The following is a 22526-nucleotide window of genomic DNA, read 5'->3' as shown; positions in this document are numbered from 1 at the left end:
AAGAAAACAATGGCATCAAAATATATTAGGACACGAGAAAATGAACCTACATTCAAAACGAAGTAACACTGGTAACAGTGAAGGCCCATCCTTTCCACTTCTTCCCCTCAATGTCTTAAGTAAAACAAACAAAATAATGGTGATAAGATCTCTTTCCTCAATCCAATGGATGATCTTTGCGAATATGCTTCCAACACTAACAGCAGAGGATAGGCAAGGAAGAGAAGGAAGGAGGAGAGAAGCCTGCAGCTGATGCTCCGTGTTGGGAGCAGGCCTGCTCTTCTCCCAGCTCCATGACAATAGAAGACTCTGGGGAATCAGATGAAGGAGGGGAAGATTGGTCAGAGGAGAGAAATCCATGTGGGAAAGTGATTTAAGGCAAATAAACAATAAGCTACATAAGGAAAAGGAGGAAAAACACAGCAGAGGGCCTTAAGTATCACTCTAAAAGAAGACTCGAGGAAAGCCTAACAGACCCCAGGAGCTAATCAGCAAAGAACAGGCTGGTTTTCTTCTCCAACACTGCAATTCTTTCATTTTCTTGAGCTGGTGTCATGTCATATCTCTCAGATGCTGCCTCACCAGGCCAGTTCCAGATGCGTCTCAGTTTCACTTCACCCTCACTCCCTCTATGTGAGAACAACTGCTCGCTCCTTGTTTGTGCACCACTACAATAGATATTAAACAGAACCACACTGATAATTCCCGGAAAATATGCATGAGCATCTGCCTGCCCAAGCACACAAACACAAAGCCTGCTTACCCTGTGTTCCCACCCCACTCCAACGCTGCGTGGCTGAAGCCAGCAACATGGCAGCCACCAACATGGGAGCCACCCCTGGTCTGCAAGGAGGGAACAGCAATTTCACATGGGGACAGAAAAGGACAAATACAGAGAGCATGACATAGGTTTGATAGGGAGGATGAAAACAGCAGTTGTGCAGAGCAGGAAAAAGGGAAAGATGGAGGAATCAAGGACATCAGATAGTGGAGAAAGAAGTGAGACCATGATGATGATAAGAGAGGGTGGAGGGATTGGACGGGGAATCACCCAGCAAAACAGAAAATCAGACGGCGTGTTTGGAATAAGTGCTTGTTTTAACACTGAAGAAAAGAGAGAAAGGTTGACAGAGACGAAGGCCAAAAAGTGAGATTTGGAGTATAGCAAAAACAACTAAAATAAACATGTCCCCTTCCCTTGGCCAATTTCTCTGACGTGAGAGCTTTGCAATTTTTCTTCTTTTGTATCCAAAGCAAGAAAGGACAGCAAAATAAAGGATGATAATGCAAGGACCATGAAAGGGTCTGGGATGTAGAGAAGGGATGCAAAAGACTCTGAAATCAGAGCCTAAGCCAGAGTCAGCCAAGGTCAATGGTATTTTTCATGATTTTGGATAGGTTTAGGATCAAATCCATGCTGCGTGCGTAAGTCTAGCAACATGAATACATCTCCATTCTCACTAAGGGATAAGCTGACTTGTATTTACGCTTGTTCACATTTTAACTATGGATACACACTGCAGCTTCACTTGGTGCTGCAACCTTACGGACACTGAGCAGTTCCAACTGAGCAAATTGCTCGGATTGCAATGAAGAACGATAGCAGAAACACTCTGGGATAAGATGCTCACTTATTCTCTTCTTAATTCCTTTTTATTTGCCTTCTAGAGTTGTGCTCTGCTCCTGTTCAGAGTAAGAGTGCTTTGACTTTATGGATGGCTGTGGGGAGAGCAAACCATATAAAAGGCACTACCATCAAATCAAAGCAGTTTACAAGATCTGCCACTTGTGTCAGGATACATAGGGAAATAAACAAGCTGCTTTTCCTTGATCATTGGAGTTTAAATGCTCTATTGATCTGGGGAAAAAATCAAAGGTGCTTTGGAAATTGTGTGTGTATGTGCATGCGTGCTCACACCAGAGAAAATAAAGAGGTTAGGGACAAGCAGAAATTAGCAGATCAACCAAAGATTTCTCCTCCACAGAAAGCGGAAATAAAACTGAGATTCCCAGTCAGATGCCAGCTATCATAAGGTAGGAAAACGCTCAAAAAGCAACGTGAGATCAGAAGAAAGGAACACTTTAATTTTTAGAAGTCTCATTTTGGGGCAAAAACAAAAAAAAGGACAACGTACTCAACTGCCCTGTGCCTACAACACACTAACAGATGCCCAGAACCAGGGAATAGAAAAGTCTAGTGCCCTTTCTGTATTTGAAATAGAAGGATTAATATATAATGAAAGATTAATACATAATGCATAATGGTTAAATGAAGGGAAAGATGACATTGGACTGGCTGATATAGCTTAGAGAAAAACGCAGAGGGTTTTGATCCACATTCACAATACTGGGGGAAGAAGCAAAAATGTAATAAAGCCGATGTGTTCACTCTTCCTATGATGGGACATAGGAACTGCCATACAGATGACAATCAGAGAAGGGTGGGAAATGGTTGATAAAATATTTTTCTCAGGAAAATGGGAAATTAATCAAAACAGACCATCTGTGGGAAAGGATCGGCTCTGGCAGACATTCTAACTTAAAATTTCAATAGAAGTTTCATAACTGTCAAAACACCTGATTCGTTTGTAACTTCCCAAAAATAAGAAAGCCAGTATCTTACACCAAAAGATGTTATTCTTTCTCATAGTTGACATAGTTAACTCTTTTCTAAATCAATGCCTTGGATTTCTGGGTACTTAAGATGTTGTCAGTCTGTCCGTCTCTCTTCCTGCCTTCCATTATAGCGGTGTCTCCAGGTCTTTGCTAAAGATCTTTGGTTTACAGTAGAGTGCTGGGAAATTTTCTGTGCCCTGTGCTATATCAGAGCCAACAAAGTGGATATTCTGTGAATGTTTGAACTAATTATCTACTGTTACATCCCTGACGCGGCAGGGGACTAAATTTGGCAACCCAGGAGGTCCTTTCTCTGCTTGTGCTCCTGTAATTTCTTTCAGAGAAAAGAAAAGAGGAGCTGAAAAACAACAGCTAAAATTGGAAGCAAAACTACTATATGGAAACATCTCAGCTGACCCTTCACAGAAGGCTTTATTTTATTTTATTTTATTTTATTTTATTTTTTTCCAATACATCCTTTTGAAAATAGATGCTGTATTTCGGCTTTGCATTCTTGCTCAGGCCAACCTGAGCCTCAGAAATCCAAGGTGGACGCACCCAGTTAACTCCATGGTCTGAAGCATCGAGCACTGCTGGTCCAAGGGTCCTCCTGCCTTCAGGTTACCCAGGCACACATCCCTCTTGCAAAAGAGCTGAAAGGCTTTGGGATGAGACAGAATAGGCCTCTTTACATCTGCTCCAGCACTCAGCAAGACCTTGAGGACATGGAATTTTTGGGCACATCTCAGAAATAAATCAGACCCAAGTGAAGCTCAGCACAGCCAGCTCAGCCTGGGACACAGCTTGGTGCCTACAGAAGGCAGCCACTCATCACTGAGAAATCTAACTCGACCACCACATGTCAAAAGGCAAACTTCCCTCTTTATTACCATTTCATTGATTAGAGCAGCCTGCAAGGAAGCGCTTTAAGGAAATAAAACATGTAGTTCAGACTGCATGGTTCTCACTCCGGTGTGTAGCTGGTTGAAAGAATGAGACTGGTTGAAACTGGAAGTCTTCAGGAAAGAAAAATCTCTTTTTAGTTCCCATTTCTGACTCCTGTCCCGGCTTCTGCAGGAGGGAGGAAATGAGCTGCTCACAAATATTTAGTAAATGACAAACCATGCTGTATTTTTTCAGTGGCCCTATCAGTCACTGCTTACCCAGGGCTGTAGCTGTGAAGTGGGGAATTGTTGGAACGCAGAGCTGCACGGTGACCTGTGTCCCTTGGGAACAGTGCTGGGGGCTGTCACTGCGCTGGAGCATCCATGCAGCCCTGAGCCCCTGCCACCCCATCCCCTGGGACCTGGCACACGCCAGAGCTAATTAACGACAAGCTTTATGACTGAATCGTTCTCTAGTCCTTCATGTCAGTACTTCATTATGGATCAAAACAAGCAAATCCAAGGAATAAAAAGGCAACAGGCTGTGAAGATAAAAAAAAAAAGTGATGCCTTATCCATCTACCATCTATCCATCCACCCAGTGAAATTCAGTGTAAACTCACTGTCGAAGAGCTCCCTGAGCAGCTGCTATGAGCACTGGCTTCAAGGACAAGACCCAGCTGAGTCCCTGATGTGTATTAATTCAGTAACAGACTCCAAAACTCCAGAAGTCGACCAAATGAAAACAAACCCCAAACAGATATTCTTAAACCCTGCGCAGGGAGCAGACCTACGCAGTGTCAGTTACACATCTTTATCACTGCCCAATGATTGGTCTCCAACATAGATGCTTCTCAGTCTCTCACATGCAAGAGCTGTGGCTTTAAGTGAGTTCCACTGTGCTGATTTTGGCGTTTCTTTCCCTTTGGATTCTGCTGCAGTTTTATGTTCACCAAGGACCGAAGCTGGGAAAACATAGGCACTCCCTTACATATGAAGCCTTATTAAGTTGGGATCATGCTCTCTGTTGGCAGGCAAAGGAATAGAGAGACAGAGGAGAATGAAACTGGAAAGGGAAAAAAAAAAACAACAAAAACAAAACACAAATAACTTTCACTCTTCAGAGCAGGCACGCCTTCCTACTCCAGCTCCCGCTGCTGATCATTCATCCCGCTCCTCTCAGCTCCCAGACAGCAAAGAGTCAACATCTCCTTCCTACGAAAACATGAGCTCCTGCTCCTGAGCCATACGCTAGAAAACACCCTGACAGGGACTCAGGAGGATCCTATTTCTCAGGATGGGGTTGCGTTTCCACAGTAGAACTGAAATATCTTTGATTACAACAGAAGCAAGGTCAATGGTGCTTTGAAGCGTTCCACTTTGCATGGCACGCGTGTTATCTAACTTGATTACAGCCCGGACCTTAACTCCTTCTTTGACAACGGGAGATGTATTCGAAGACTATAGCAGAAAGCACACAAACTCGAGTGATTAATGCCATGTGCCCATGCGTGCATCTGTAAGAGGGATGTACTGTGCCAATAGGTGTGCACTTCCAAGGACTGTCCGTCCAAGAACAGTGTGGCCCAGGGACAGACCCAAGCACGCACGAGCCAGAGCCGCACAGCAGGAGCCACGCGAATGAGACACAGCCCAGCTCCCAAAACACTGCTGAGGTTTTGCGTAACGCGGATCAATGGGTCAGACTTCCAGTTTCCCAACTGTTTTCCCTGAGAAACGCCAGAACAGATATGAGTGAAGTCAAACAGGGCAGCAATAACATCACTGCCAACCAGCGTGAAAATTGGCAGAGCCTGGCACTGAGGGCTGCCTATCATCAGAGACAGGGCACGGCCCGGCGCAATGACGAACCCACTTAACAGCGCTGTAAAATTAGCCATTTATGAAAACAAATTGAATACTGCAGCAGAGGGTGACGTAAGGAGAGTTGGCTCCAGACAGAAACAGAAACTCCTGTAGCAGGATTAGCAGAGGAGCTCCTTTATATCAGGGCTCAGGCATGGAAGCTGATAACAACTCGAGTCCTACATGAAATTTTTAACAGACAGGCTTCCCTTATAGGCTCACGTGTGGGTGTGTGGCTCCTATACGACTTGCAGTGACTTCTCCTGTGCCGGCACGGAGGGATCGCAGAAGAGCTGTCAGCACAGGCGGAGGACAGGGGCAGAAAGCAGACGAAGATACAGACAGGACTCTGGAAATGAGATGCTCTCCAGCCAGCCCTGCCCTCCCCTTCAGACCTGTGCAAACACAATTTCCCACTTCGCAGCTGCAACAGAAGTTGGGGAGAAGCTCACTGCAAACTCGAGCCATTCCCTGCCCATCCAGCACCCAGAACTCTGGCTTTCAGAGAGGTCCTACAGATGTAACATCAGCAGCAGAACAGGGCTCCGGAGTCTGTCACATCCCAAAACAGTGAAAATGAGAAAGCCAAACGTTTTGGCAGCCAGAACCCTTGATTTCCTCACGGAGGGAAGCGTAATCTCTCCCTAAGCTTGCTGCAGGTCTGGGAGGCTGTGGTGTGCAGAGGATACTCCGAGTGAGTTCCTCTTGGACCTCTTCCAGGTGTTTACACACAGAGCCAAACCTGGCTCCTCTTCAAGAGTGTGTGATGGGGGAAGGGGGAGTTTAAAAATAAAATAAAAATCACAAAGTCCTCCCGAGCAGAGCTGCATGCTCAACAGTGCTAAACTGGGGCATTTCTTTTCATTTTTCGCCGCGGAATGTTATTTCCGTGCATAAAATGGGTCAAGTGTTTTATACAGGCAACAACCCAACCTCCCCCAGCCAATCAAAGTATTTTACTACAAATGATCTTGGTGTGTGTTTGTCTAGGTCCCCTATTGTATGAATTACAGATACTCGCACCAAAGGCAGACATGGGGTCTTAGATGCCGGATTAAATACAAACAAAAACACAGACCGTATTTCTGCCACTGATGAGATCTGTGCAGACCCAAATTCTGCCTCCACTAAGCTGAAAGGGAAGCGCTTTGAGCCCGGGGGTTTAAGTTACGATTGGGAAACAGAAGAGTGGAGCACGAGAATGCCTTCTCCTATGAAATTACTCATCCGCCTGCCCTACTGAAAGCAAAGGGGACCGTCCCATGCCCGGCACCTCCTGCCCACCCCAGCAGCCACACACGCTGCATCCCCCTCCCCACTGCGAGCAGAGCAGCTGGGACTGGGGAAAGTTAAGGAAACGCGCTGCTGAGTTCATCGTAGTTTTTGTTTTGCTTCGGACAAAGCAGCTTCACCAACAGGCGACAGCGGCGCGGGTCAGGGACGGGGCAGCGGGGACGGAGCAGATGGCAGCGGACAGCAGGGACGGACAGCAGGGATGGGCGAGCGGGGCGGGCGGCGGTGCCACCAGCAAAAGCATCCGCCTGCTCTAGGAAGTGCCTCCAGTTAAAGGGAAAGGGGAAATCCTCCCTGTCTCTTTAAGGCATCCTAGGACATGGAAACTTTGTGCTTTCAGGGAATCTCCTTGCCAAAAGAGCTGTAAAACATGTCTTTCACCCCCCCTTTCTTTCCCCCCCCCTCCCCGCCCGGCCCGTTTCTCTTTCTGACTTGCTTCCTTTTTTTAAGGGCATTTCCATTTTCTATGACTTCCTTCGGAGCAAAGATGGATGTGGCGACATTTATAAGGGTTTGTAACCCTCCAAAAAGTATCCGATTTCACGACAACTTTGCTGCACTTTATCACTAAAGCGGGGAGAGGGAGGGAGGTGGCTGGAGGGGGGGGAGCGGGAGCGAGCGCGGGGGGAAAGGACCCAAATCCACGATGGGCTCGTAAAATTTCAGCAAGAAAAGTGCAATATTCCTCATTATTGTTCAGCTCAGACAGCTCAGCCTGGTAGCTGCTTTCAGTACTAAATGGTTTTATAGGGCTATTTGACCTTACAATCATTTGTGTTACACTTGCTGTTTCTAAGGGGAGACGAAAATACTTGACATCCTCTAGCTGCAGCGCGAGTCCCAGCCCCAGCTGAGTGCCGAGGGGTTGGGAACTTTATAAACTCATTTGATTCATTTGAGGTTTCACAATAGCCAAAAGTTCCTTTATAGCTTTTTGGAAACCACATGCTAACATAGCATCTAAAAAGGTAACAGTGAAAGTACGCTAAAGAGCTCATAAAAGTAAGGAAATCGTACAGGGACCTTACACATGCATTTCTCTGCAGCCACACGCTAGGCATACATTTCTTTCCATACATACATATAAGCTACTTTTAAATGCTCTACTTACAGTTTTCTGACCTGCAAATGAGTTAAAAACCCACCGTAAGAGCTCTCCCTCCTGTCTGCATCTCAATCCATACACCCAGAAATACAGAAACTAGCCCGGATACTGCCATTTCCCTATGTAAAAGTTTACATAACTTTTCCTGCCAGCATATACTTTCAGAGAGTTTGCCGAGCTCCAGTATTCCACAGAATATATGTATAATAAACACACCCGTGCATGTTTACACATGCACTCACATACGTCCGTGCGTTGCAAGGCACACACGCACATTTAAATGCACACGCACGTATCCTATACACACGCACGCCTACAGCTGGCTGTTCTGCCGGCTCCCGAAACGTAAAAGGGATGCTGCAGCCACGGGCACGGCGAGCGACCTACCTGCAATGACAGCCGGAGATCTCTGTCCTCCTTCAGCTTTCAGCCACACTTGCAAAGTGAAGGCATCTCGGGGCAGCTCAATGTCTGCCTTCAGCCGCAGCTGATCACCTTGTCCACTGAAATAGAGCGCCCTGCTCGGGGTAAGGGACTCCTCGCCGTCCTCTACCTCCCGCTGTTGCCTCCTGCGGGGGACATGCCCAGGCTCCAGCCCAGCAGTGGAGCGCCTTCCTCGGGCTAACCTGGTGGCACAGGTGCCCGGGGCAGTGTAGAGGAGCTGGCGGCTGTGCCTGGTGTCCCTTCTCGCCCTGCGGGAGCGCTCGTCCATCCCACATTCGGGTCCACTGGCTAGGGCTGTACAGAGAAGCGCAAGAGGCAGCAGCAAACTCCAGAGCTGCATTTCCAATCTTCCCCCCCCTTCTCCCCTGCAAATCCTCCCGATCTGCCAGCTTTGGGCTCCTCCTTGCCTTGACTTTCTTCTCTTGTTCACCCTTCTTGGTATTTGCTCTTTTTATAACCCTTCTCAGTTGCTTTTTCTTTTCTTTTTTTCTTTTTCTTTCTTTCTTTTTCCTGCTTATAGATTTTTTTTCCCCTTAAAACAAATAAAAATAAAATAAATCAAAACTCCTTCTTGGTTGAAATGTATTTCTCTGTTCTTCCTCCTCTATCTGTCTTCTTCTCCTCTATTCCTCCACAGCTGGAATTCCTCTCTCTTCTTTTCTCTGCTGGATTTTCTTCCCTTTATTTTTTTCTTCTTAAAAAAAACACACACACACACTCACACACACACAGAACAAAACAAAACAAAAAAACCCAAAGCAACCCCCCAAGCTTTCTCCAAGACTCAGACCCACTGATTTCCCTCCCCCCAAAAGATGCTCTAATCTATTTATTTTTTTGGCCTCCTTTATAACATAAGCCACAACCCCCTCCTTCCCCCCAACCTCCCCCCCTCCCTTCTTCTCCACAAAATGAAAGAAAAGAGAAAAAGCCCCTCAGAAGATGAGTAAACAAGAATATGCTAATCTACTCTAGGGTGCTCCACCTTCCCAATTGAATGATTCCCATTAAAACTGCAGGGATCATGACTAATCAATCAGCTTGAAGAAGCAGATAGCTCCAGAGGTTCAAACAATTTTGCTGTTTTCTTCCTTTCCCCCTTCTCTTCTCCTCTTCCTCTTTCCCCCTATCACTTTCTCCTCTCCTATTTATTTTTTTTTTTTTCAAGGAGACAATCAAGATGAATGGATCAATGTGACAAAAATGCTGCACCCCCCTTTTTGCAGTCTCCCCAGCTTTCTTTCTCAGTCCAGTCCAAAGCACACATTCCTATTTTTTTTTCTTGGCAAAAGAGAAAGCTATTTCTCCTCTCAGACTCCCCGTTGCACTTTGCTGGTAAACCTTATGCTCCTCTGCAGCACATAAAGAGTCTTGAAACTTGAGTCTCAGATATTTTTTTAATTGCTTTCTTTCTTTCTCTCTTTTTCACTCTCTCTCTCTCTTTTTCTAATTCTTTCTTTTCCTCTTATTATTTTCTTAAAGTTATGCAATCAGCCAGGCTCCCCCTTTTGTGGTCCCCCTCAGAGCGGTTGTGTGCAGCTAATCCAAATGTTGCATCAAAAGGTCCCCATCGAGTCATGAGCAGCTAAAAGGAGAGAAGCTTGTTGGAGAGCAATTGCCTTCCAGAAGCTGCAGCAACAGAGCAGGATTTGGCTTTTGAATGCTCCCAAAGACTCCTGTTGTTGTTGGTTGGTTGGCTTTTTTTTTTTTTTTTTTAAGTAATTAAAAAAAAAAAAATTATAATTTTGTTGGTGGACTGAGTAAAAAAATCCTCTCTCAATATTGCTAGCTATTCAGTCTAAGGAATTCAGCTCCCCTGGCTTCCCTGGCTTAGTTGTAGCCACAGGTAAGCTTCTGGCTGCTTGCTGGTTTGAAGATCTCTTTCTGAGCTGGGACGTTTCTTTTTTTTTTTCTCCTTTCCTTTTTTTTTTTTTTTTTTTTAAATAATATTTTTTTCACTCTTGAAAGATCTCAAAAGCTCCCCCTGATGGCAACAAAAAGTATTTTTCTAAGTACTTAATAAGTGGAAATAGTAGCACGCTGAACCTACTGGCCACTGCTCCGTTCAGATGAAGCCCACTAGAATGGAGCTGAGTTACAGCAAATGCAGCCTCAAACCCAGGAATTCTGATCATCCTCTTCTTCCACGTCAAACTTCATTGCTGTCGCTCCTTGTTTTCCTACAGTCTCTCAAGAGTTTTCCTGGGACTGTAACCTCACTGCTTTTGCAGACTGCCCTATTGGTACAAGTTGCTGTGGCCACTTGCACTTGAAATATACCTGATAAACTTAATGAAAGAAAATACTGTCATGTGGAAGCATTGTTGCATATTTTCGAGGCTTCCAGCAGATGGTTTTCCAGCTCCTCACCAATGTGCAAACACTCAGGAATGTATAGCTGGCATCTGATTTTCAGCCATGTTGCACACAGCCACAAGGATCCACAGAACTCAACAAGAATCAGAGCTGGTCAGCCCCTCTAATCGCATGACCTTCCCTCTGTGCAGCTCTAATGGCAATAAAGATTAAAATACCAGCAACATCTACGAAGTTTTGAACACAAGACCTCAAAGCAATTAAGCCTCTCGCCAATCAGGAGGAAATTGTTAGGTAGCAAACAAACTCTACCACGAGCTAAACTCCCACAAACATCCCGAGGAACTCAGAGGGATGCAAAAAAGCCACTTACACACACACACATCCGCTCAGCAGAGCCTGTGCGCTCCACTTTACTATTGTAATTCAGCACATAAGGGATACTGAAAATCAAAAAGTTAACATGAACCGGTTCAACTTCAAATAAGAGCTAAACCAGAAAGAGCTGTGATGCCTGGGACACTGCTTTGCTCATTGGAAAACCCAGTGTTCAGGGGAGTTCTGGCCTGGCTGGTAGGACAGGCCCTGCGTCTTAAACAACGTGGCTTCCAGTTTTTCCTGTGGAGAAAATTAATCCTGCAAAATCAGAATGTTTCTTTGGGGCATTGCGATTTGGCTGAAATCATCAAAGACAACTGTTGGAATATTTCAATTTGATGGCATTGCATCATTTCATTTTGTACATACTTGACCTTCTACTCTTAAAACAGCGATGGCAAGAGCAAGAGCTTCACTGAGACCAAACTCAATGTTCCAATGCAATGGATTACAATTCCTGTAACAATTTCAGGAGCGTTTCTGCTACAAGCAAAATGCTCAAATCTCAACTTCCTGTATGGTGGACAGAAGAAAGAATGAAGAGATGGAATTTACTTCTAAAGGAAAAATTACAAGTTCAATCAGTTTTACTTCCAAGACATTGCAAAAACGCAAAGAAAAAGTGGTGCATAAACTCCCAAGTCCTGAACGATAAAGAACAGAGAGTAGAAGAGTGATGTGATTTTAAGAATAGGGAGTAAATCTGGGATTCCTTAAGTCCATGGGTCAGATCTAACTTCCCTGACAACAGATGAAATTCTACCCTGCACAGATGGACATTTATTTTCTGCTTAAGCCAGTACTTAAGTGATGTACGGGCCTTCTGGCAGGGGGGTTTCTACCCAAGGAGAATAATCCTCCTGTTGAACTCAAGCGGAGTATTCTCTTAAGTAAAGGGAGCAGGATATTGTCCTGCATGTACGGAGATTTTCACAAGAAAACAGGAAAAAAAAGCACCAAACCCTAGATACATATATAGAGACAAGAATTAAAATAGATATTTATGATATTATGCCAAAAAAATAGCACTGAGCTACATGCTGCATGCAGTCATTATAAGTAGAAATACTCAGCAGGAATCTTAGCTGAAGCTGCCAATAACTCCCAGGTTCAAGACTAGAGCTGAGTGAATAAATCATAACAAATAATGGTTTTGTCAAATTCTGACTTTTTTTCCCCCTCCTATTTGCAAGCTGACTGCAAAACCTCGCGAATATGTTTGAAATTACATGCCCATTTCTCCCTCATATTTAGAATTTCTTTAAGGCCAATTAGCACACAATTTGCCGCAATGTACACATTTTCACATTTGTTCTGCGGCAATTAGGCAAGGAAGTCACACAGCATTATTCTTGGCTCCCTGGGGGTCAGGTTTAATCACTCATGGTATAGTAAAATTACTAATTACACATAGGACGGGAGACTCCACAGTTTGAAATCTTCTTCGGCAAGAACGGCGTTGAATCTTCAAATGACTCACGTGAAGGTCAATTAAAAGCAACGTTTCTTGAAAGGCAAGCTGAAAAGTCTGCCAGATGCGGCTGAGTTGAGGCCCTACTATTCTGAGCAAGTATTTGTACATCGTCGTCCTCGCTGCGCACAACTCCATCAATCACAGCGGAGGTTTATATGGTTTTTACCCCTCACCGACATCCCAATCAAGTCTCTCTGAACTTGGCCTGGGTCGGGGATGGCTGACGCGCAATCCAACAGCGACGCTGCTCAGAATCAGACAGGGCCCAGACACCAGATTTTAATGCAACGTGTTGGATTCAGGGAATATTTTATGCAATCAACAGTGGTATGATAGGAATCACGCTGCCTCCACAGAATAGCGAGAAATGAAACCCAAAGAGCCGAGAGCAGCGTCAAAAGCGATGGGGATCTGGGCATTCCGGGCTGCCGATCCCACGCAGCCCAACACCTCCATGCACACACAGCCATGGACTCGGCGGCCGAGCGGTGAGAAGGCGTGACGTGGAACCTGGCCTCTGCCCCCCTCGCGAAGCAAACGAACGCTAATAACCGAAGAAACAACAAAAAACAAATGTCACATATGCTGAATCCTGGAAAAGATTTAACAGAAGACCTCATTCGGACTCGGAAAATTTGCCAATTTTTTTTTTTTTTTGCTGTTTTCTCTATCTGTCCTTTCTCATCGTGTCTTGAAAAGGATAAAGAATTCAACGTTGCACTTCATGCTAACAAAAAACCCGAGTTTCTGAGTGCTTTACTACTGCCTGTGTTTTCACAATGCCATCTAACAACCCTGGCTCGAGCAGGAACCAAAACACCAGCACTACGTTACCTTTGTTAGTGGGCAGGAGACCCAACTGCTGTTCCCCGAGTTGCCCCACGTGTGAAACACACATGCTGTTACTTCACGTCAATGAAACAGCCTCACGTCAATTTGAAATATGCCATTTAATCCAGAAAAGTTTCCTGGACAATAAAGAAAGAACTGCAATAAATGACAATCAAGACTAAACACATAATTGATGGCTTTACAAAGGTATCAGTAATTTTATAAAGTAATTTGCAGTCAGTGGCTATAAATTCCTACTTAAACCTGGCATGCCACTCTTTTTTGCCCTGCAGAGAGCTGTATTACCTAACAATACTGATGCCTGTTCGCCTGGAATTCGGTTACTTTATCCTTCAAATTTCCCACATGAAATATCGTATTTCCAGAAAAGTTACATATTCTTTGTATTTTATTTTTTTTTTCACCACATTCTTGAAATACATTCTCGGGGGTTGGGCTATAATCTCTATTCTACAGCGCTGCGGGGAGAGCAAAAAATGATGTTTCTCACTGTAGAGGATTTAAACAATGGGACAAATCCTTCCTCCTTGAATTAAACCCCATAAATTCTAATTAATGCCACAGACCCATCTTTGCTCGGCCTGCATGCCAGAACCCGGGTGGTGAGGTCAGATCATGTGAGCGAAACCCTCGCTGGGTGCAAGGAGCCAACAACCACAGAGCATGGCCAGGTGCACCCCAATACCCTTCAGCCACATCACTAAGGTCCTTGGGTGGCCCTAGGTGCGCACTCAGGTCTGTGGGGCCATGTCCCCACCCAGAGAGCATCGCAGGGTGAGGGAGGCAGGTTCCTAACCCGGCGGACTGATGGGGGCAGCAAAATCCCAGCCTATAGCAGGAGATGTGCGCGGAGGAAGGACCTCCTGGGTCCCAAAAGTGTCCCCAGACCCAGCGGCTCCCTGCATACCCTCAGTGGGACCCAGCTCCCAGCACCCTCCCAAACCTCTTGGCATCACCTCTGCACCCAAAACCTCCTCCACTCACAGGGGTTTGAAGCACAACAAGGACACAAACACTTTGCCTCACCTTCCCCCTCATGTAAGGGGAATGCCTGTTGTAAAAGGCTCTTTGCCCACTGATTTAGGATTCTCAGATGAAATCAGGGTGATGAAACCTAGAACTGCAGAACAATACTTTTATCGCTTCTGTATTTCCAATGAGAAATTTCTGAGAAGCCATGACAATGCAGTATTAGCAGTATTTTCCTTGAAAAGACAGGTAAAACCTAGGAGAGTACCGACGGAGATAAACTGATTTACCAAACGTAAGATGTGCTGTATGGTTTTCAAACCATCTCATTCAGAAGCCGAGTATCCTCTGCTATTCTGGGGGTTGGCTTAAATGCTGGTGAAAGAGTTCAGGTATTTTGCCCAAAATCCTGTTAGTGTTATACTAACATGAGTTTCTATTGAGTTAGCTGATGGACCCAGCTGGGAACAAGATGAGCAGCCAAGAGACTGGCATCTCCCAGTGATTTGCAAATTCTGGTGGTTGGGTTTTGACCTACAGACAAAAAGAGCATGGGGCCATTGCTTTATTCACTCCTGAGCACTTTCAATTTGTTCAGTAGGGACCATCCCACTGAACCAAAGAAATATCAGCACTGCACAAACAAATGTCACAAGGAAAACACAGCCTTATTTCACTGGGGTCTCCTTTTGTAAATATATGGGACATCAGAAGATATGCTCCATCCAACCAGCAAGTATCCATAACCCAAAACATGGCTGCAGTTACTGGCAATTCGTTGCTGTCCTGTGGGCAAGCCTCAGCCAGGAGGTCAAGTACTGTACAAGCTGTGGAGCTTAAATCCTCTCAGATCTACTGATGCTTTTTCTTCCACAAGATAAATAACACGCACAGGTGCAGAAATGGAAGGGGGCTTTTTTGGGAAGGAAAGCGAGGCCTCTGCTACCCGAGTACCTGTTTGGAAGATACATGGATGTCATCACTATTCCAGTGCTTTGCTCGGACAACTTCATCAAGCCATACATGAAGCATTAAGAGAACATCACGAAGCATCCTTCACCCCTCACCCTATGTGGCACGATGCTGGCAGTGGACAAGGAGGCAGAGAAGGGGGTCTGCTTACTGCTCACTGCAGCTGGCGTGCTGTGGTACTTCATTGGAAGAGCCAGCCAACTGCCCTGGATGCCAGGAGGAAAGCAAGGTGCTGGCACATACATATGTGTTGGGAGAGAGGAGGAACAGAACTCATACGGGAATATGTGGCCCAGGAATAATCTAGAAAATCCAAACATATCAGGCCAAACAAGAAAGTTCAACATACCTAAATGTTTTTCCTAAACTAAATTTCTGCTTCAATGCCAGTACTAACAGGATTAACAAGAGAAACCTGTTGTGTCTTGCTATTGAAGAAGATAATCAAGCAAATGATAAACAAATTGATCAGCAGACAGACGCTGTGTGTCATTCTGCAACAAGAAAGCCAGAAGACAGAATTCAGCAGAAAAACTTCTCTCTGCATCTGAGAGCAATTCCCAGCGAAATGGGATTTCCCCTTTCTGCTTTCATTTGAATGGCATTTGAAAAACACAGCTGTGAAGTCCCATGCACACGGGGTACGGAGCCAAGCGGGGAACCCTCCCAGCCAGGCCCACAGCCCTCAGCAGCTCTGAAGTGAGCAGCCTGGTGTGTCAGCACAGCACCAGGGCCCAGCATCATGCCTTGGCTCCAATGCTCCCAAATTGGAAAAGGAACCTGCTCCTTGCCCAGGTGCGGGTCCTCAAAATCACAGAGCAACGCAATTATCAGCCTGACTGGAAGATATCAGCACTTTTCAGTCATGTGCTTAAGTGAAGCTTCACAACTTTCTGTCATCCCCTTGCACCTGAGTGAAGCTCTCCCAGTGCCTTCACCTTGCTGTGCCCCCCAGCGCCCTGCCACCAGAATCCACTGGTATGAATTGATTTGTCAAAAGAAAGTTCGGGTAAGGATGTATTAAATCAAAACATTCCACTCATATCTCGCAGGCTTCTTGGTGCAACTGAGATTCCTCAAAAAAAAAAAAAAAAAAAAAAGACAAAACAAAACTTAGAAGGAAAGAACAGAAAGGGTGGAAATAGAAACCAGGCAGACGAAAAGCAGAAGGGAAAAGAAAACCAACAACAAAACACAAATAAGTTGGAGGGCAGCTCTCACTAAGAGCTGAAGATTTGGGGGTTTTGGGTGTGTTTTCTTTGGTTAAGAATTTGGCCTAGCTGGCTTTCTGTGATATGTCACTGCGGGACAGAAGTACAATATAGCAAGCATTATAGGAAACGATTGCCATATGTGAGGGAGGTGGCAGCCTGTGCTTTCCCAGCCACCCCCTATTGCTTTTGTCTGCACTAAAGCTAAGTTTAAGCTAGTGAAATCCATCTCTATCTGCCTTCATGTACAAATACATTTTCAGCCAAGACCCACCACTGGCTACAGTTGACTATGGCAACTCTCAGTCGAAACGTCTAAGCAAGATTCTGACTTCATCCCCAGTTCATGGTTAATGCATTTACTGGGATTCCCAAGAATTGCCTTTGCTCTTTGAGGTGATACCCAGCTCTCCAGTGAGAGGTAGCAGATCTCCGGTGCAGCACTGCTCACTATTGAGTGTCAAAGTCTGTTTGCCCACCAGCACAGAAAACAGAAAGTGTTACAAGGACAGCTATAAAAGCAGCAGAGAACTGGATCCGAGAAAAGTATAACTTAGTTTGTAGCAGAGGATATTTCGTGAATCTTCCTTTTAAAACTGCTTGCTGCTGCACAAGGACAGCTGTGTGCAGAACTGGGCGTAGAGATGGACAGGACTGTGGAAATGTGTGATCCATGGTAGCTGCACTTCAGATACGCTGCCCAGTCAGGTAACAACCTGTGAGTATGGGAATGACCTGGTTAAGAATCTCAGGAAAATAAAGAATTCCTCAGGAGGCAAAAACTAGAATTGAAATATCAAAATTTATCCTGTAGCAAAAAATAGCCTCCTTTCACTTCTTTGCTACCAATGCTTTAAAAAAAGAATGAGGAAGAAGAAAAGTGTATCAAATGAAAATCCAAATAATACATGAAAATATTCTGCTAAACTAAATAGGCATAGAATCGCAAAGCCCTGTATAAATTCAATAATATTCATAGAAAACCTTGAAACCTACAGACTTAAACTTAATTTTCTAAAGTACATTTCTATAGTGCAATACAAATCTCATTAAATTCCATAGTTCGTGATATTTATACAAAAAGGTACCCGTTGTTATTAAATGCTATATGACCCACCCAGAAATGTTAGTAACTCTTTCTAGAATACCAAAATCTTTAGGTCAGGCATCGGTTTTAAAAAAAGAATAAAACAGTTTGGTCTGATTTTAATTTGATCAGACTGGAGTTGTTTTCAGAAAAGAGCACTGAACAGTTACAATGAAAAATAGAACGGCTTTATGTCCACAAATGAAATCAACTTTGTTAAGAGTATTCACAATATTTCAGCTCCTAAAATGTCGTGTGCACCAAAAGAGTGCATGCTTTGTAGCAAATAACGTCCTGCCAGGCTTTAACAGAAAATGATGTATGTGGAGTCTACATTAATTACTTCACAGGGAGTGTGGGCAGCACTAAAGGTGAGTGAGGTGATGAGCTCCACTGTATAGCTGGGGCAAATCCAACAAAATATAGAACTATCTAGGCATATTTGTACCTACTTTTCCAATTATTTCAGTGCAAGCAAGGGATTTAATGAAGAGTTGATGCTTACACACTCAACTGTCTTCCAGCCAAGGTCAGGCAGTTGATCCGACTGCTTGCGATGGCCTTCTGTGACATGGTTTGTTGGAAGACATCATGAGCCTGCACTCCTCAGAACCTTACCTAGAATGCTGCCAGCAGTAGCAGAGGGACCACAACAGAGGTGAAGCACACAAACAGCTCAAGCCTTCACCCTTCCACGTCTAGATTCTTTTGCCACCACTGATGATGAATACAATCACCAAGACTGCCATCAGGAGAGCGCAATTAAAAAGTGAGAAGGGGCATCAGGCTCCACAAGACAACTTTAAACCACATCCTACATTGTTTTTGTTTTGTTTCCTTGCTCCAATAACTTTTAATAAAGCTGATTGTAACAATGGCATAAAACTAAGAGAAAGGGAGGAAAAGAGGAAACACATATTGTTTGTTTAGCTTGGATCACATTGTGAATTTAGACTTCATTTTTCTCTCAATTCTGTGCAAAGATTGGCTTTAAGAAGAAACACATTTCTGGAATTGGGAACCTACAGCATGGTACAGCGCTCAAGATACCATGCCAGAGTGCCTTTTTAGTCATTTTTTAGATGAATTTCCCATGACAGATCATGTCACAAGAACATTCCACATCCCTATTTATTCAGCAGAGAACCTTCTCTCGAAGTTTTCAAGGGGTTTAAAAACTACATGCAGAGAAGTTTCAGAGCCAACACCTATGGGCTGGAGGCACCCAGCTGAGGTTCACCAGAGCCACATTCAGCCAACGCCTTCCAGTTTCAGCTGCAACTTAAGATTAAACTCAGGATGCTCATAAGGCAACAGACCTGTTTGCCTTTCTCTGTTCTCTCGCTGCCACCACACCCAGGAGTAAAATCCTAATAGAGCTGCCTGAAACTATGGGTACAGCCTCAATAACCTTTTTCAGGGTACAGAATAAACCTGTTCGGTGATTAAGACATTCTTGACGTTAAGGATTACAAAATGCATGATAATTAGCATATACCCCTAAGTCAGCTTCAGCCAGAAAAGCTGTAAGAAACTCGAGTGCAGTCCATTTTGGAGGTCCATGGCGGGAGGCACTGCGGGAAGCTGGCTGAGGGTCTCTGCTCTTCAGCTGCTCCATGTTCAGCCTATGGGCAAGGGATGAACACAACTGGTGCTGGGGAGAGCAGGGCTCTGGCCAATGCTCTGGCCAGCATCCTGGGGAATGGGTGGGAACTTCTCCCAGGAGGAAATGGCACTTCTCTCCAACGCTACTTCTTCCCAAAACGGCTGCTGAAGCCAGCCTGCTTTTTGTTCTCAGTAATCACTTTACCAAAATTTCAAAGGCATTATGTAACTGAAACAGTGTAAAGTTATTGCTACCGACATTGTCAATAAATCATTAACATTTCTTAACAGGAACAGCACAACTGTTCATGTCATGGCTGTCTCATTCACTTTCAAATCAAAGCTTTCAAATTAAATATTCATTTAATATTTAAATATTAATGCAGTCCCACTGTTTCTGTAACAAATATTAATTTCTTATGGCATTTCCAGGCAAATGCATATATTATAAACTCCATCTCCCACAGGAGAGCCCTCAGCCTTCCCCTTCCCTCTTTCAGCATCATCCTGACACCGGGCCAGGAAGGGACTTTGAAAGAAGGAGAAGGAGGGGCAGCCTGATGCAGGGAAGCAAGGTGGATAATTTAACTTAAAGTGTACCCCATTCCTCCCCTCCCACACAACCTCCCCACCCTTAGATCAGGATATCGAAGGCTGCCATTATATCTCCCGCCTACAGAATGACTCATTCATACATTCAGCAATTCCTGTTGGAAAAAAAACAGTGAATGCCTCTGTCACCAGAGCCCATTACAGAAATTAAACTTTGCAAATCATCAGGGAGGGGCAAGTTTTAAAGTCTTTCAAGGCACACGCCTGGTCTCCCAGGCCTCAGTAAGAGCAGAATTGATTTGACAATAAGCTTTTACAGCTTTAATGCCTCTGGTAGGCAACACACACGTACCTGGGTAGGAAGCAGTCAGAGGAACAGAGTACTTCTCCCTTGCATTTTTTTCCCCCAGTCGTTCATCTCAAGTAAAAAGACACTGAACAGCAATTTGCAGTGCTATTCCCATTGCTGTACCATAGGTTGATTTCTAAGAGTTGAACAAAGGGCACTCCTTGCCCATCCATTCTGCCTCCCATCCCATCCAAGGAAAGCTCCAGGCTTCCAAGGATGTCACTCAAAAGGAAACTCAGATTGGAAGCATCCAGAGCAGAAGCTAAGATTACTCTCTGATAAATGTCTGTGATGCATCCCCATTCACACAGACTAATTTTCTACACAGTTTACTATAATTACTTCTGTTGCTTGTAGCTTCCTTATCCCTTCTCCTGGGACCATTAAGCCTAAGTTACTCAGAATGAGGAATAAAAGCTCTACGGCCTTCAGGCTCTTTCATATTTTCTCTCACTATTTCTTTCTCCAGTCACAAAGACCTCGGTTTTTGTTTTTACAAAATACAGTGTCCACATAAAATTCATTCACATGCAAGGGAAGGAAAATTATTCCTTGCCTCAACTTGTTAATGGCTCCAGACCTCCCTTACACCGCATGTCTGCCTATGGGCTCTTGGGAATGAGGTTAGCATTATCAGGAGTTAACAACAGGCTTCTAACCAGAGTGGACATAGGTTGCAACTGAAATACTCTGGAGATGGATTTCAGCATCCATCTGTTGGATATTGACTCAAAAAATGTTGAAAAATTCCTGTCAGAAGAGCAGGAGGTGCTTGGCTGGAGGTGCCATGCAGCAGGAGCTGCAGGACTGGTACCACATCTCTATGCCCTTCCAACCCCACTACATGCTAAGTCTTTCTGTTCAGGCGTTCATGACCTGAGTGCTTGATGGGCTTATAGCAGCTGTGTTCTTAGTTAATTTTGAAGACATGAAGACTAGAATTTAGGTGCAAATCCTGCCTCAAATGGGATCTTGCCTTTTGTTGAGGCTTGCTGCCACAGGGCAAGAGGCAGAAGCCAGATTATCTCTTATGATTAAAATCACAAAGGACTCTGACAGTACTAACATCAAGCACTTCTACCACTGAGAGGAGTCTGGATGCTTAATCTGCCTGAGATAAATTGGGATACTTACACATAGCAACCTTTCCTTCAATGCCAACCCCATACAGAGACAGGCTTTTCCTGGAAAGTGCCCTCCCTGTGCAGAAACCACTGGCCTATGAATCCCTGGCTACTCACTGGCATGAGAGGTGAACCAAAAGTTGGCATCAGGTTTCCTTAAAGCCCCAGAAATCTCATACCAAGGTACAGACATCACGTCCAGAATCATGGAAGCCCACCAACACAGACAGGCAAACATCTCCCCCACCCATCACCCCGCCACTTACAGCACTTACAACACCACCTTACCTTCCAGAAGCCTCCTCTTGCTAAACCTATCCTTTCCCCTCCTGCCAAAACTTGTTCCTATACTTCTAGCCCCAAAAGTAATATTCACCTCCCTTCCTCCTTCCTTGTCTATAATTGCATCCTTCTCCTCTCTTACTGTCCAACTCCTCCACGTTCATTTTCTTTCTCCCATTACTCTCACTTTCCATTCTTGTCTCTCATCCTTCCCACTTGTGAATGGTACCCATCCGTCTTTATATTCTACTTCATCCTTTCTCCTTCCAAAACAGAATCCAGCTCCTGGAAGCATTCAGTGCTTATTTTACTGCTGTTCCATAAAATACTTCCTGATCTTTTTTTTCTCTTAAAAAAAAAAAAAAAATAGAGAGAGAGAGATGCTACAGAAAAATAAACTGTATTCATTTTTGAAAGTCCCTGTGCCCATTAAGCCACCTCACTCAGCTGACTTTTTTACTGCTCATCATAAAGCCTCCTGCAGTCCCATTATAGTTGACTAAGAATAAAGCGTGGCTTGAAAATAATCCCAGCATTACTGATTTCCATCTACGCTTCTTAACCTATTTAGAAAAATCAACATATTAGGAGAAGCACTCCACCCCAGGTTTCAAGGGCAGTGCCCAAAGGAGAAAGGTGATGGGAAGCACAGGAAGCTCCTGCTGCATCCACCAAACTCTTAGCAACCCTTGAGCAACACAGGGAGTGGCTGCAGCACTGCTCACCTTGCCCTGTGACATGGGCTGCACACTTGCTATGGATTAGGGCACCTTTGAGTGATGTTGGTCTTGTTTTTCAACCAGAAATGAGAGGGAGGGTGCATTGAGACCTCCAGAAGTGACACAAGTAAGCAAAACAGAAGTGCAGGAGCAGACCCAGCAGCAGACGGCATCGCTGGAATGGGCCCCAGCCTTGGCTGTGGGAGCAGGTGACCAAAGGCCACTTGTGTTTTGGGGTGGACATGCAGGAGGAACACGAAGTGTGAGTCAGAGCCACACCTCACGCATGGCCGTCAGCAGTGTCTAATACTGTTAAGCAGGAGGACTCTGGCATCAGAGGGAAGGTTTTCTGGGTCCTCGCCAATGAAGTGATTGCTGAGGAGGATATTAGGTGTAACAGGATGTTTTTCTAGCGATGGCTGATGGCA

General features: G+C 44.7%; 1 protein-coding gene across 5 annotated transcripts in view; it reads right to left on the bottom strand.

The window, feature by feature from the left end:
- PAPPA (pappalysin 1) overlaps positions 1 to 22526 on the bottom strand; it is a 345861-nt gene that overhangs the window by 161967 nt on the left and 161368 nt on the right. For 2 of the 5 annotated variants that reach the window (XR_016458996.1, XM_031601581.2), the window contains exon 1: positions 8152 to 9867. The exons of 2 other annotated variants lie outside the window; for them this stretch is intronic. Coding sequence is in view for 2 of the 3 variants with exons in the window: in XM_031601581.2 (XP_031457441.1) it covers positions 8152 to 8548 (397 nt within the window). In the remaining variant the exon portion in view is untranslated. Of the gene's footprint in view, positions 1 to 8151; positions 9872 to 22526 lie in introns of those variants that run through there. One more of the 5 variants, XM_090121652.1, reaches the window with a different exon arrangement.

The sequence above is a fragment of the Phasianus colchicus genome, chromosome 19 (assembly GCF_987193195.1).
Source record: "Phasianus colchicus chromosome 19, bPhaCol1.hap1.1, whole genome shotgun sequence".
Lineage (NCBI taxonomy): Eukaryota > Metazoa > Chordata > Aves > Galliformes > Phasianidae > Phasianus > Phasianus colchicus.
The sequence above is the reverse complement of the archived record's forward strand: the minus strand, read 5'-3'. Positions and strand labels throughout refer to the sequence as shown.